Source organism: Brachyhypopomus gauderio, chromosome 15 (genome assembly GCF_052324685.1).
Source record: "Brachyhypopomus gauderio isolate BG-103 chromosome 15, BGAUD_0.2, whole genome shotgun sequence".
Taxonomy (NCBI): domain Eukaryota; kingdom Metazoa; phylum Chordata; class Actinopteri; order Gymnotiformes; family Hypopomidae; genus Brachyhypopomus; species Brachyhypopomus gauderio.
This window is the reverse complement of record NC_135225.1, coordinates 9,889,010-9,904,521: the sequence shown is the minus strand read 5'-3', so window position 1 is coordinate 9,904,521 and position 15,512 is coordinate 9,889,010. Positions and strand designations below refer to the sequence as shown.

The following is a 15,512-nucleotide window of genomic DNA, read 5'->3' as shown; positions in this document are numbered from 1 at the left end:
CGACGTCACTGTCATCTCCCAGAATGCCTTGCTGAAAGTGCTGACGTGACCCATACGGAAATACCGTCTATAGATTTCCGCGTTATAAATAGAATGGATGCTTATTGTTTTAATAAGCTCATATGACGGTGACAGCTTCAGGGAAATGTACTACAACATGGACAAACGTAGAATATCAGTAATAATCTTCGATCTGGACAACACGCTCATCGATACGTCAGGAGCTGGCCAAGTCGCCATCCAGAAGGTACATAAGAATAAATGAACCGGCGTATCCAAAAGCCATACATTAGTTCACAACATTTCATTATTTTAATGATCAATTATTATTATGCATAAGTTAAGTTAATAAACATGAAAGTTCCGAAATAACCCGTTTAATGTTTCATGTAGTTCCCATAGGATATGTAGTTAAAGACGCCTCATTGGGCAGGTTTGGAGTCATTAGATATGTGTTTAAATATGTGTGAAGGATGGAAAAACTGCAGATATTAAAAGCATGTACTTGCAAGCAGGCGTGGCTGTATTTACTATCCTAGTTCTCGCTTGGTGTCATGTTTCAAAGTCCTGTTGGCCTTTCGAGCGTTTCCTGAATGAATGACATCGTGGTTATCTGTAGACTTGTTCTACACTGGAGATCAAAACTAGAGAACAGTGTCCTAAATGTCAAGGTCATTGTGCAGTCCTGTGTAAAATTATCCTAACAAGAGTGAAATATGAGTATTTTAAGCTTATTTCATAAATTGCATATATTCTAAAACACAGCATTAAAAACTTTAATGATTGAAAAAGAACACTGATCTAAATTAGAGAACACCTTCAGATACCTGCAAGTTATTTACATTTATGGCATTTAGCAGACGCTCTTATCCAGAGCGACTTACAAAAATGCTACGTAGTTGCTTGGAATCTCCAAGGTAGTATAGATAGTCCTGAACACAAAGTACTATAAGCTGGAAAAACCACTAGACGAAAGTCATATGATACCTAACAATTATGCCAAGTCATTATTATACCTGAATGTACACATATACAGTTATTGGTGTTAATCTGGCACCTGGTGTGAATTTCCTTAACAAATCTGACAAATCCTATTCAACGTTACAGTTTTCACCGTTCCAAACTGAAACCCACTGGCAGCAGGTTGTCCAGACGAAGGCTAAAGGGCTGTGACCCTGTCAGCCAAGAGAAATTAGTTGTTCAAAGTCTGTGATTTCTAGAATATTGTGTCTTTAGAACATCATAAACTCATTCAAGTCCCCCAAGGCTGGTCAGGGTAATGCGGAGTTCAACACTGGAGCTGGAATTGCTTGTCAGTTCAGCACTGAACAGAGTAAGGATCTCTCACACCATACAGTGTCTCAACATTTAAAAGTATTTGGACTGAAAGCCCAATCTGCAGTGACCAAAGCTCTCATTAGCAGAAAGAATAACAAAAACTAGACTCAACTTTGCGCTGCAGCATGTTGTGTGGACAGAAGAGAAGTGGTCCAGAGTTAATTTTAGTGATGAAAGCAAGTTTAACTTATTTGGGTCTGATGTGAAACATTGTTTGTCGACAAACTGGGGAAAGACCGAACCCAAAGTGTGTAAAGTCGTCGTGAAAGCAGGAGGAAGTGTCAAGGTTTGCTGAATGTTTTCGGCAGCAGTAGGACCTCTCGTACAGCTACACGGCACAGTGAATGCAAGTGTGTATCAGAACCTTCAACACGTGGATCCTTCCTTGTGTTCCTCACTTAGCCAGCGGTCACAGAAGAGTGGACCAATCACACCAGAGCAGTGAGAGACTAGTGATGCCCTGTGGCCACAGAGGTGCTGAAGTCATTCAAAGCAAAGGCCTGTACACTTCCTACTGATTAATGACTGTTGTAGCCTTCAGAAAATGTAATCTTACTGTGCTACAGTCATTGCTGTCCTCTAATTATGAGCATGTTTTTTACAAAATAAAGGTTTTGATGTACTTTGGTTATTTTATAACACTGTTCGAGTGGCATGATGTACCCCATACAAAAATCCTTCAAATGTTGATCAATGTAGATTACATTACAGTATTCATACATTGTTTTCTAATTTTGATCCAGTGTATCGCATGGGACACTGGACAAAACATCAAGCAACAATCACTGATGTATTACCATGCTTAAATGTATGGTCTAATACTGTCAAATACTGAAGACTTACATATTGTCCATCTAGAGCTCACAAGAAATAATGTCATAATATATTCACTATATTCTACCATTTCTAGGTCTGTGAACTGCTGAAGGCTAAAGTGGCCCACGCAAACACTGATGACATCTGTAAGCGGTTCGCACAGAAACTAAAACAAGAATGCGACCCATCGGCCGGCCAATCGGTGGATGAGCTGCGGACGAACTACTGGAAGGAGGCCCTCCAGGAAGCTGCTGTGGACCCTGGCCAGGGTCTGGCCTCGGACTGCTACTACACATGGAAGGCCACGCGTCTCCAGACTCTAGCTTTATCTCCTGAAGTGCTGGCCATGCTGGAGGATCTGAGGAATTCCTATAAGCTACTGCTGCTGACCAACGGGGACACCCAGACTCAGAGGGAGAAGATAGAAGCGGTGAGGTGCGAGGAGTTGTTCAGGGCCGTGGTGGTGGGGGGGGAGCACACCGAGCAGAAGCCAGCAACCTCCATTTTCAAACACTGCTTTGAGCTGCTGGAGGTGGACCCACAGGACTGCATCATGGTGGGAGACTGTCTGGATACGGATGTGCAGGGTGGCGTTAACGCGGGGGTCCGAGCTACAGTGTGGGTTAACGGGAAAAGGCGTGTTGTTCCAGAGAACGCTATAAAACCAGATTACACCATTTCCTCTGTGCTGGATTTGCCAAACATTTTAGCTGATCTGAATTAATATTCATTTTACAATGATATAGGGTGACTAATAGTTAAACATTTTTTAAATGGTTAACATTTACCATTTTATTTTTGTACATGGCTGCAATTTTACCATTTTACAATTTTTTTAATAAATGGAGATGCCAGTATTGCATATTCATGTGACATCAATATTCATTTTGATGATTCATTTAAGGCTAATTTTCAGTCATCTCCACTTTTTTATTCAAAACTATTGTCACAATAATGTATATTATTTACAATACGTCTTGGTAACCAGTACATCAAAGATTAATAATTAGCACTCTGCCCCTCACAGACAGACCAACCTCGTTCTCATTTAAAAGAGCACTTATGCACTTGTTTAGTAGGCTATGTTTAAGGTCACAACTGTTTCATGTTTTAACTCTTTCAGTAAATTGTAACTACCTTTATAAAATTTCATATTTTAGTTTGCATTGCATACCTTTTCGGGTATGCTGAGCGTGACAAACAGTACAGATTCTTAAGCATGCCATCATCTGGTACTGCATGTTTTAAATAAACATATGAAGTTCACTTTATGTCCAGTTTGATCTTGATGTTCATCGCTGCCAGTTCAGCCACAAAGTAGCGGAACACGTAGGGCACGGCCACCGTGTCGATGCTCTCGCTCTTCTTACACACCATACAGAAGGTCTTGCGGTGGCTCGTAGCCGACCACTGAGGCGGTGGGGTCTCCAGCAGAGGAGACAGCAGGCTGCCGCAGTCCACGCACACCTGGGCCACGGAGCGGTCGGAGCAGTTGAAGAGCCGGTCGTGGAGGAGGAAGGAGGATCCGTGCGCCAGCAGGGCGTCCCGCTCCATCTCCCCGAAACGGATGCCACCCTGCACGTTCCTCCCGCCCAGCGGCTGGTTGGTCACCTTGTCCCTCGCGCCGGTCGTCCTCACCTGGAACTTGTCGGAGACCATGTGACGCAGACGCTGGTAGTACACCACGCCGATGAAGATGTCGGCCTCCAGCTCCAGGCCGCTGAGGCCGGAGTAGAGGCGCTCTGTGCCGTAGTAGTTGTAGCCGGCCGCCTTCAGCATCTCCCCGAAGTGCTCGAGGGCGGGGCTCTCCTCAGAGAAGGTGAAGGGCGTGGCGTCGTGGCACAGGCCGTGGAGGGCCCCCGACTTACCCGCCATGCTCTCGATGAGCATGCCGATGGTCATGCGGGAGGGGAAGCCGTGCGGGTTGAACAGGATGTCCGGGGTCATGCCGCTCTCGCTGAAGGGCATGTCTTCGGCCGGCCACAGGCGACTGAGGATGCCCTTCTGCCCGTGCCTGCTGGCAAACTTGTCTCCGATGGTGGGGTTACGCGGCACCCGCATGGTGATGCACACGCGCTTGAAGCGACCCGTGCCGCTGTCGTTGCTGCACGCTTTGATATTGTCCACCACGCAGCTCTCCTGACTCCTGACAAACGGCAACAAACAACAGACACTTCAGAGAATTAACTGGAGACAGGTCGAGATTCTCCCACGACCGGCACCATTGCAAAATACAGATCAAAAACATTTTTACAAGCTTGTCACGTGGCTGCCCCCTGCTGGTGTTTTAATAGTTGTGTGTTCTTCACTTTTTAGAAGAAGCAATATTTTTGATGATTAACCGTGCAAAGACTGTAGTCAGATTATAATTACTAATAAATCAAGGATTACTTACTTGTAGAAGATGACGGTGCTCTGGTCTGTGTTGAGGTTGATGTAGCTGTAAAAAGGGTCTCCATACGCCAACGTTGACCCGATAGGAGGGAGTCCATCTGCATCCAGCTTGCCCATCACTTTAGAGTCGCCTTTCTTAGTCCCGAAAACCACGCGGTCATCACCTTTGACCCTGTCAGCCAGGTCCACCAGCTCGGTCTTATAGACGGTGCCGTGGGCAAAGCCACGTTCCCACGAAGATTTATTCACAATCTAGAAGAGGAAGGACGAGAAACGTGAGGCGCCCATTTTAAAAACTCACATTTAATATTTTGCAAATGGGATGACAGGTAAGCCACAATTCCATCAAAAACATTCGAAACTGACCATGGCATCCTCCATATCGTAGCCCGTGTAGGAGATAACGGCCACTACGGCGTTTGTACCAACTGGGTAGTTGTCCATATTATAGTGGTCATACATCAGCGGTCGCACCAAAGGACTTTGGGGAGTTTGCAGGCGGTACAGTTTGTTATCGGAGCGGTCCTGGAAGGAATGTAGAGGGAAACCCATGGTCTGTTTACCTGTACACACAAGGGAGAACATGAGGGGAGGAAAGCAGAGGTTGACATCTTCAGCCTTCGAAAGCACTTGATTTGTGACGGAGCTAGCAGAGGTGGAGAAGGAGAGCACCCTCACCCATCTGGCACTGGTACATGTTCCTGGGGCTCTGGTTGTGGTCTGAGAAGGGGATGAAGTTAGCCACCACGCTGAGCATGCTGTGGGGGAAGAGCTCCTGGTGCGTGGTCACGCCCGGTGTGATCTCGCTCTCAAAGATCCCCACATTAAGGTACAGCTGAGCAGACAAACACAAACACCTCCTCAATCCCACATCTTTCCATTATTCCCCTGCTCTCAACATATTACAGGGCACTGAGCTACATTAGGCAAGCGATCAGAACGCTGGAGCGATATCTTCACAAGCTCAATTCACGAGCAGTAAACAGCGATCGGTATTTAAGAGCGTGTGCTTGTGTCGGCTGCTTTACCTGTTCGAAGGTGCCAATGAGCTCGTGTTTGCCGAGGGCGAGGTTGAGGACGGGCCGCACCAGACGGCAGGGCGTGGTGAACAGGTGCAGGCCCGGGTACAGGCTGGCCTTGCCCGTGTGAGGAACCAGGACGATCTCGGTCCAGCGAGGGACGTTCTTCTCCCCCAGCACCTGTGTGGAGTAGACAGGGTGCGGTCAGCACCATAGAACAGGTCAGTGAAGATCAGTAAGCCAGAGTTCCTTTACCTTCAAAATTAGAATTTTCAAAATTATCACCCGGCTTCAATATAAGGGCACTCTTAATATGGCCGTGGGAAACAGGATGCCTCTAAACGTCTCCCAAGTCTTACTGACCTTGAACCGGCGGAGAGACTCGATCAATGAGGTGACGAGTTCTTTCTCTACCCAGCCAACCATAGCCCCATCCAGGGTCACATGATAGCAGCTGGAGAACGGCTGACCTGGGGTACCATCCACTGGAGTTACACCTGAAAAAGAACAGAAGCTCCTTATTTGAAAGTTGCAGTGTCAGTACCACTTAAATATGGTGACACATCTAAGACGGTATACAGAACAAATGCGTAAGAAAGTACAGGCGCAAGAAATCTTGTGCTTACAATATATTCTTTAAAAACAGAATAACATTTTATAATTCATATATTCATAATTCATTTTTTAGAATACTCATAAACATTTATAAATTTAAATCAATGCAGATATGAAATCATTTTACTTGGATTATTTAATGTTACATTTTATAGCTCTAATTTAATAAACAATAAAATACATTTGGCATCTCTTACAAACCTATTTGGTTTCCCCCAGTATTCCACATGAATACAGCACCTTTCAGCACCATTCCCTTATGACATGGCAGCACCATTAGTACAAGAGGAAAAGGGCCACTTTGAACTTCCAAACCACCCAGAGTCGCCACATCCTTTGTAGCTAATAGAAACTGGCGAGAGAGAGAGAAGCTAACTGCCCGTCTGAGTGGTGAGTGGAGGGAAACTACACCATGAGGGGGAAGGGAGACCCTGCCATCGTCCTCCTGAACCAGAACGAGCTCCGTGAGGGAGAGTCTGTATAGGTCAGGTCTGTGTATACAGCCGACGCCTGTGACTGGCTGCCGTCACACTGAGAAGCAGCGAATGAGGGGACACCCCAAACATCAAGAGCAGGACCACTGTTGATCTTGTCTGATTATGATGAAACTGTGTACGCCCGTCATGGACACACTCTGTCTAAGCAGCCCAAGCATGGTCCCCATCGAGAGATCACAGGTTGAAGTCCCGGAGGTGCCAGAGTTGCCCTGTGCAGCCCTCAGAGCTGTTTGGATGGGTCGATTTCATCCATTACGTCCCTCATTTCCCGTTACAATCATGGCTCCTTCCTTTTGAATCAGGAACGTCATCTATTACTGTTGTCTGTAACAATTCACTATTTGAGATCTTTTTTACAGTTGATCTTGCTAAAATGTGCATGAATAAATGAATAGATATATAGACAATCTTGCTTCAGGAGTCTGTCAGTGCACCAACCTGCACCAAGTTCTCCGTAACAGGGAAACAAAACTTAAGAGCCCCAGTTTGGTCCTCTTATAGTATCAAATAAAATCCCAGTGTGAAAAAAGGGCTAGCAATGTCAGCTAAAAACAAAGATGTATTCCCACAGTCATGATTACCTAGAGAGCAGAGGAGAGCAGGCAGGGTGCTGGTGGAGTAAGCCGGGGCCACGACCTCGCAGTGGGCCGTCAGGTGGTTCATCAGGCCGCATGGCTCGCCGTCGGGAGTGTGCACGGGGCACAGGAAACCCCAGGACTCGGGCAGCAGCTTACGGACCGTCGTGGTCCTCATCTTGGCGAAGGCGGCTCCTCGGTGCACACAGCGGAAGTGCGAAAGGTAGCGGATGAAGTTCAGTTTGTCAGCCATCACGCACAAACCACTGCTCTGCAGCATACCCAGACCTGAGGAGCAGAGGGACCACACACACACACACACACACACACACACACACAGAGCAGTGAATGCTGACGCTATCTTCACGTCACCTGACACTACTGCATGCACGTTTCCAGTTGAAATATTAGCGGCTGTGATACCAACATCACACCATTAGAATAAGATGATACCTGTCTTGGATACGAGGTTGCCTGTAGCCAGCAGGTACTCAAAGGGCTTGGTGAGGTCCGTGCCCATGCTGAGGATCCTGGCCATGTTGTCTGTATTCAGTCCTCCCACTCGCTGGTTCCTTTTATCCAAGGCCAGTTTCACAGACACCAGCCAGCCTATCATTTTCTCCTGAAAAATACACAGATTTTATGTACATAAACACACATTCAAAAAAGGTTTTATTTTTCTGAGTAGAACCTTGTAAAATGAGGGTGCTTCATTTATTAGCTATAAACCAGAATGCAAAATATTCAGACTTATTTGGTGCATGGAAATACCAGTGAAGGAGCATGGCTGTGGAAAGAGCAGGCTGACCTTGAGGAACATGAGGTAGAGCTTTCCGGGCGTCATGACCTCCTGGCACATTAGACTGTCTGGATTCTCTTCCATACACTCCTGCTTGGCAAAGGCAAACAGCTTTCGCGTCATCAGGCAAAGCACGTAGAACTTCTCTGTGTCTGACTTCAGGTGAATACACAGACATTCACTGCAGACAAAAGAGAAAACTCGGGTTCGGACCATAGAGCCACTACCACCACACTTCAACAGACATTATATGGATAAACAACCACAGAACAAAAAGTCACATATTACACACTTCATTAATTAAACTGACGTGTGATATGATGAAATAGTTTATACAGTGTATAAATTACTATAGACTCCAAATAAGGACTTACTCTAGAAGGAATTTAGCACATTGCTCATGCGTGTACCACTCTGGCAAGTAGAGCTTGACCCGGAAGCGCTCGCCCAGATAGTTGAGCACCTTCCCTCTGGTAATGCAGCCCTCCTCCATCACCAAGCGCAGCATCTCGGACACACAGCTCTTGTAGAAGTTGTTGTCCTCTCTGCCTTTTATCAGCTCCTGATAGATCTCGTAGTCTGAGAAGTCCACCAGGGCCTGTGTTCAGAAAACAATATATATGCAACTAATTCATGGCGGGTTTTACTATTTAATTTTCACTTTCTGAAGGTACAGTACAGGTATTGTAACCTGTAACCCATTGAGTTACCTTAAGAGCAAAGCCAAGAGGAAGAAAAAATAGCTCTTTTTTATAAATGAAGTTCAGCATGACGGTTCCATTGTCGAGGTAGTGAAGGTTCATGTTAATGGCCGTGTGCTCTTCTTTCACACAGTGCATTGAAATTCCTGGGAAAACAGAATTCATTCAGTCTGTCAATCGGTCAGCCAATCAAATACTACAGCGTGAAGGTTGCCATTTTCAACTGTGGGATGACTCATTACCGTACTGAGTGTAGCCCTGTCCTCTGCTTTTAAACTTGGGTCTTGACAAGGCGATGGGGTAATTCCTCCTCGGCATGATAACCATTCGGATAACTTTTTCGATACCGTTCACTATGAAATAGCCTCCCATTTCCTACAAGAGAGCGCTGCAGTGAGATGGAGAAAGTGCCAAAGTGTCAGGCAGGGGAGCTCAGCGCTGGCCATCCTTACCTCTGCCTCTTCATGGTGCTCAATCAGCTCTTTAGGCGAGAGGCCATAGAGGTTACACAGTTTGGACTTCACCATAATGGGCACTTGCCCCAAAGACTGTTTGATTATTCCTTTAGGGTTCCCATTCACGGACCAAGTAACATCTGCCTGCACACACAAACACAGATATGACATCAAAAGCAAGTTTGGAAACAATACACCCAGGCAAGAATGAAAAATAAACTGTAAAAGCGTCTCCTGCAGAAGGTCGAGAAAACTGACCGTCAGCTTCCCTCGATATGTGCACTTCCTCCCTCGACACTCGGCAGGGTACACACGGAGATCCTTGCAGATTCCTCCTTTGGCCACAGCGGGACTGTGCACAGTCGCTTCCACGAAGGACAGACTGATGATGTCCCCCTTGTACATAAACTCCATGGGAGGAATGTCCTTGGGAATGCAGGATAAATGTTTTAATTAATCGCGCTTGCATCATACAATGTAACTATAAAATCAACTGGACGCTGTTTTCAAGTTACTTTAACTTTACTAGTTGTAAGTCCTCCACGTGAGACGACTGCACTCTACTTACTTGAACAACACGACATAGTCCATCAGTGACGGCTTGATCAAATGATTCGATGTGTGCTTTCACCAGATCTTGTACAGCCGCATGTTGCTTTTCATTAGGAAGCCCAAAACCAGCTTCAGTGAGGTTTTTCAGGCTTGGGGCAGTAGGTAAATCGCTCCACTTCGAAGAAAAATCCATGCTTGTTTGCCTCACGTGTGTTATGCGCGTGAAGGTGGCAACAATGACATTTTTACTTCCTGTAGCTCGTCCTTGTTCGATTTCAAAATAAAAGTCATAGAGCTGCGTATCAAATACAGGGCAGGCAAGCTTATTAACTGTGGTTATGTACAATTGAGTACTTTAATACTCTATTAAAGTTGTGCCAGTGTTGCAAAAAGGGTTCTTTAATGCCTTAGAACAGTGATCACAATATCCCATACAACGAAGGCCATGGAGAATGCATGGTTCATGACTACTGCAGTTTATTGATATCACATTGTTATTCATGAAACAGTAATTTAGTTGCTGCAAAAGTTCATACCTGAACAAAGATAGAAGCACTGTAAGGGCCCTGTTCCTTTGCTTCTCCAGAGTTTTTTTTAATCATTCATCTCTCTTGGTAAAGGTAATGTGGTTGGACGTATATATCAGAGACATCCCACATATAGAAATGTTCTGCTGTTGTTATGTGTATCAGTAATGAGCAGCAGTCAGAGTACAAGGCTGCAATTAGCAGCTTCATTAAGTTGTGTGCAAGGAACAACTTGCAGCTCAAATATGGCAACGCCAACGACTAAGATAGTGGTGGACTTAAGAAGATCTCAAGGACTCTGCCAACCCTTGTCTCTATCCTGGGAGGGGAGGTGGATATAGTGGGGTGCAGCTGGACCACAGACTGGACTGGACTTGCAACACAGAGGCAGTCTGCAGGGAAGTACAGAGCTGGTTCTTTAATGTATGCATTAGGAAGCTACAGATAAGTTTAGGTAATACTGTACTGGGGAGAAGCATTGAGGTTGAAGATGCCAGAAGATTAAAACTACTTAGGATTAAACTATTTTGGAATTGTGCCAATACACACAACAGAAAATCAGTAAATCTGTAATGGTTGGAAAGCTGCTGCTAATCACGACAACGTGTAACCACAGGACACACAGAGCTGCATTCCTAGTTGATGCTGTATTTATTATTTATTTGTTTCGCATTTTCTAACATTTGACATAGATTATTTTGTACTGTCACCTTTTAAATGACACTTTATTATAATAAGACATTTTTACTATTATACAATTATTTATTATTTATTTATTTATTAGTCCTCGCCTTTAAGTTTTGGAGGCCTGCAGGGTTTCCAGTCGTTTTGAGGTCTACAAATGCATAAAACAGACTTTAGCACACGCGCGCACGAGCCCGACATGGGAGGAGTTGGTCGAGTTCGACTCTGTGTCCTGGTTCTACAGCGCCAAGTCAAGAAGCATACGGGGTGAGGGCAAATGCACTGTGATTACGTTTTTTAATCTAGAAAGAATGGGGTAGACTGTCAAAAACTAAAAAGTAGACTTTCTTTCCCTTTATTTAAGTCTGCAAGATGAGGAAAAGAGTTGACGAACCTGTTGCAAGAGAACGGACTGAGCATAAATCCACAAAACGCAAGATTTCTGAAGTCCAAAGAAGGTTAGTGACCCCAGTTCACACACTGAATGGGAAAGGTAATACAAACAGTGATTTTCTTCTCTTAGTTGGTGATTTTTCCTATTCTTCCTTACAGCCAACACTCACGTAAAATTATAACCTACTTCGGGTCGGCGTTTAACATTAACCGATAAATCCATAAATGTCAGTAAGATCTACTGGCGCAACACTGTGTCCATATTGTTCTGTTTCAGGTCTCGACTGTGGGTGTGGATTAAAAGGGCACTGCTAGGCCTCGTCGTCCTATACGCGGCTCTACCGTTTATTCTGCGCCTCTTTCCTGGCATTGTACAACACCTGGTTTATAAACATGCTAGTGTGTTTATATCTTATACTTCAAACCAGACACCGTAGGTTACCGCTCGCAAGATAATGACGCTTGTTTTATATCCCCTCAGTTTCATACTTCGTTGACCTCAGCCGTCCTCATGACCTCGCTCTTAACCACACCGCCAACATGTACCTGTCCTCCGAAGAGGGGGTGACACTGGGCATGTGGTCAGTTACAGTTTGGGTCCATTTGAAACGTTTGTACAGAACAATATCAGACAGTGTGTTACACTGGGGTTTTATTCTTGTCTGCTGGATATAGGCACACTGTTCCTGAGCACAGGTGGGCAGAAGCACAAGGTAAAGATCTGGACTGGTATGAGAAGTCTCTGGGTGACGGGTCGCCTGTTTTTATCTACCTCCATGGTAATACGGGAAGCAGGTGGGCAAACTTTGCAGTTTATTTGCACTGAATAAACTGAAGAAACCTCTTTTGATGTTTCTGTTGTATGTTTTTGTTGATAGAAATCTGTTAAAATGCCTTCAAACATGTATTTGAGCACTTTATGCATCTTTCCTTTTCTATTAAAATTCCTGCTAGTGTTTGACAAAAGGCCCTGAAATAATCTTGGCCCTGTGCCTTTCAGGTATAATATTAAGGACAAATGTTGTGCAATTAGTTTATAAAACCCAAATTAACCTTTCTACAGAGTATGTACATCAAGGTTAGCATAGACATTTGAAAGTTTCTAAGTTCTAAGTTTTAGCAGACTTTTTAATGAAGTATAGATTCCATGTCTGTATTTCATTTGTATGCATTTCGTTTCAGAGCAATTTCGTCATGCTGATTGTTACATAATGTTTCTGCTTTTATTTGAGCAGGGCATATCCACATCGAATAGGAGTTGCCAAAGTGAGTAGATACGTTATCTTCAAAGTTAGACAGCAAAGTCATGTGACAATACCCTGCTGATAGTTTCTCTTGGTCTTATAGATCCTAAGTTCGCTTGGCTATCATGCGTTGGTTATGGATTACAGGGGTAAGTTAAATCATATTTTATTATCTTACATATTCATAGGACTAGGGTATGTATAAGTGCATTGACTACAACTACAGCTTTTATAGAAAAAAATATAATAATGAGTCAGTTGAAAACCAAATAAAAAATACATTTTGAATAGTTGAATAATTAAAAAATATATTCCACATTATTTTCATTTTTCATTTCATTTCATCACACTTAAACAAACTTTAACACATTCATAACACATCAACTCCAATATTTGACTTTTTGTGGTGCATGTTGAGTTTGTTCAGTTAAACCGATGTTGAAACTCTGCCAGGTTTCGGGGACTCCACAGGGGAACCCACAGAGGCTGGGCTGACCACTGATGCCCTCTACCTGTACAACTGGGCAAGGGCACGCAGCAAGGGCAGCCTGGTGGTCTTCTGGGGTCACTCCCTCGGCACAGCGTGAGTAGGGCTCATGCTCATCTAGACACGCATTTGCATCTAGACACATTTGTTGCCTCAGAAATAACTATATTTGAATTTACAGGGTGTCAACTAACACTGCTGTGAAATTGCAAGAGCAAGGTAAGAAATGTCAAGCCCAGAATGACTGTAGAGATGTCTGGTCTTCTTTACCGTTCACTCAGGAACTACTAAGGGGAAATGTTGGCTGTTGTATACTCCACATTCTGCTGAAGAGACATAAAGCTGTGGAAAGAAAGTGCACGGTGTTATTTTTGATGCCACAACACAATAAAACTGTGCCATATAAGACTAACATTAATTTAATAACAGTATATTATGTAGCCTCACCTTACTTTCTAAGTTACAAAATAATAACAAAGCTGATGATTCATGCATTTCATAACTTTTGTTATTGTTCATATGTGTTGTATGCAGAGACGGTCTTTGCATAGAGGCATTGCTAGGCAATTGCCTTGGGCCCCTCCCACTGCAGCCCACTGTAGGGGCCCCCTGACTAGCTAACTTATTTCTCGCATATTAATGTTGATGGGCCCCCTAGCTAAATTCGCCTTGAGCCCCCAAATTGCTAAGTCCGCCACTGGTTGTATGTTGTGTTAGTAATAAATAACTTGTTTATTATGTGACTTTGTCAATCATTTTGTATTTTTTGTAAACTCTGAGATATACCTCTCTCTCCAGGAAACCCTGTTGATGCAGTCATACTTGAGGGTGCATTTCTTAAACCTGATGTATCAGATGACGAATTGTTAAATTTCCCTCACCCTTTTCTTTGGGTAGGCAGGTTGGGTTTTTTCAATGTTTACCCATAGGGAGTAGAGCATGTCATATTAGTGCATTATTGTTCATTACATTCCAAATGATCTGAAACATAAAGGTGTTTGCACTGTTTGCTCTCTTTCTCTCCTAGTACTACTGGAGATTTCCCTATATTCAGTACTTTTTCAAGGACTTGAGCAAAAACAAAATTGCCTTTAACATTCATGAAAAGTAAGTATATGGGAATGCCATATGGTATTAAACGTGCTTGCAGGAAACTTAACAAACTACTGTATATGTATTGTATAGAAGGACTTTGCTTGCACAGCTGATGAAGGACTTCTGCCCAAAATGTGTCCTTTCCAAGGAAACCTTGCATTCTTAACTGTAATTTTGACTGCATCAAAAATGTTTTTGCCGTAGTGTAAAGAAAATGAGAACACCTCTTCTGATCCTTCATTCTAAAGACGACCATTTGGCACCCTTCTGGATGGCTGAGAAGGTGGGCTAGGTGCATTCACTTGTGTGGTTTTGTGTTGACAGATGCATTTCAGTACATTTTGAGTGGAAAATGAGCCTTATATTTGTGTCTAGCTTTATAGCACAGCCAAAAGTGTCCTGAACTCCGACGTGCTAGTCAAGCTGGCGCCATTTGATGGATCTCATGGGTATCTTCATAATGGGCTCTACAGGGATCCTGGCTTGCCAGCTATCATAAGGTGATGTCACACTAAATTTCTGTTGTTCTTATTTAGTAAAGTCTTGGGCTCATATGATAATATTAAGTGTTTTCAAAGTTTTGATTTGGTTAATTATAAATGTATTGATAAATTAACATGTACATTTATATTACAGGGAATTTGTGCAGTCCCTCATTGCAAAATCAGGAAGCACCCAAAGACAGCGTCTATAGCCAGATTCACTTTTGTCTTATGCTCTGAATGAGTCATTGCAATTCACTTGATTAAAAAATGTAGACATGTCTGTCTGAAGCAATCTGTCTGTCTGAAGCAATGCTCAGTGACCCTATGCTACAGAGGAGTGCATGCACGTCATCACTTGAGCAAAGAAATCACCAGACTGTGCTGAACTTGGAGTTGTGTACCTCTGCTAAAGATATTCATACAGATATCAAATAAGATTTGAGAAATATATTTGTGAATTGCCAACAAGTTGGGTCAAAATAAATTGCGAGTTCATGAACTGACTGAAACATTGTAATGATGGTGAGAAACAAGGATGTACATGATTATGCTCCTATATCCAACATTGCGTTGATGGGAGAATGTAGTTGTTTGTACTGTAGAGTAAATGCATTAATAAAGGTAAATAATTTGGGGCCAAGAATCAGTGGTTGATAGCTTTTTTCTCCTACAAAGGAACTTCTTCCGTTTCTGCAGTATGCACTCGGATGACGTGGCTGAAGGTGGCGGAGCGGTGAGTGTTGAGTTTCACAGCTCAACGCGAGCTCAACGCTTCTCTCTACGATTGGACGAAAATGTCCATGTGAGAGTTTTGCATCAATCAAAGCGGAACGCGA

At 43.7% G+C, this 15,512-nt stretch overlaps 3 protein-coding genes across 3 annotated transcripts; 2 read left to right on the top strand and 1 right to left on the bottom strand.

Annotated features, from left to right (window-relative positions):
• Positions 1–33: 33 nt before the first annotated feature.
• nanp (N-acetylneuraminic acid phosphatase) lies at positions 34–3,076 on the top strand. The gene is made up of 2 exons (XM_076974549.1): positions 34–247; positions 2,249–3,076. The coding sequence occupies exons 1-2, from the start codon at positions 98–100 to the stop codon at positions 2,876–2,878; spliced, it is 780 nt and encodes a 259-aa protein (XP_076830664.1). The 5' UTR covers positions 34–97; the 3' UTR covers positions 2,879–3,076.
• A 341-nt stretch (positions 3,077–3,417) lies between these two features.
• polr1b (RNA polymerase I subunit B) lies at positions 3,418–9,990 on the bottom strand. The gene is made up of 15 exons (XM_076974547.1): positions 9,778–9,990; positions 9,468–9,635; positions 9,207–9,353; positions 8,997–9,129; positions 8,764–8,900; positions 8,428–8,651; positions 8,063–8,234; positions 7,708–7,876; positions 7,261–7,542; positions 5,931–6,064; positions 5,577–5,747; positions 5,227–5,383; positions 4,915–5,111; positions 4,550–4,800; positions 3,418–4,300 (listed from the first exon to the last, which is right to left on the bottom strand). Exons 1-15 carry the CDS (start codon positions 9,952–9,954, stop codon positions 3,418–3,420), a joined length of 3,402 nt encoding a protein of 1,133 aa, XP_076830662.1. The 5' UTR covers positions 9,955–9,990.
• Positions 9,991–11,171: 1,181 nt separating this feature from the next.
• Positions 11,172–15,319, top strand: LOC143476457 (lysophosphatidylserine lipase ABHD12). Its single transcript, XM_076974682.1, has 14 exons — positions 11,172–11,239; positions 11,337–11,430; positions 11,643–11,764; positions 11,847–11,946; positions 12,041–12,160; positions 12,601–12,631; positions 12,713–12,758; positions 13,063–13,192; positions 13,278–13,315; positions 13,895–13,989; positions 14,124–14,203; positions 14,396–14,474; positions 14,567–14,691; positions 14,828–15,319. Exons 2-14 carry the CDS (start codon positions 11,345–11,347, stop codon positions 14,883–14,885), a joined length of 1,110 nt encoding a protein of 369 aa, XP_076830797.1. The 5' UTR covers positions 11,172–11,239; positions 11,337–11,344; the 3' UTR covers positions 14,886–15,319.
• The last annotated feature ends 193 nt before the right edge of the window (positions 15,320–15,512 follow it).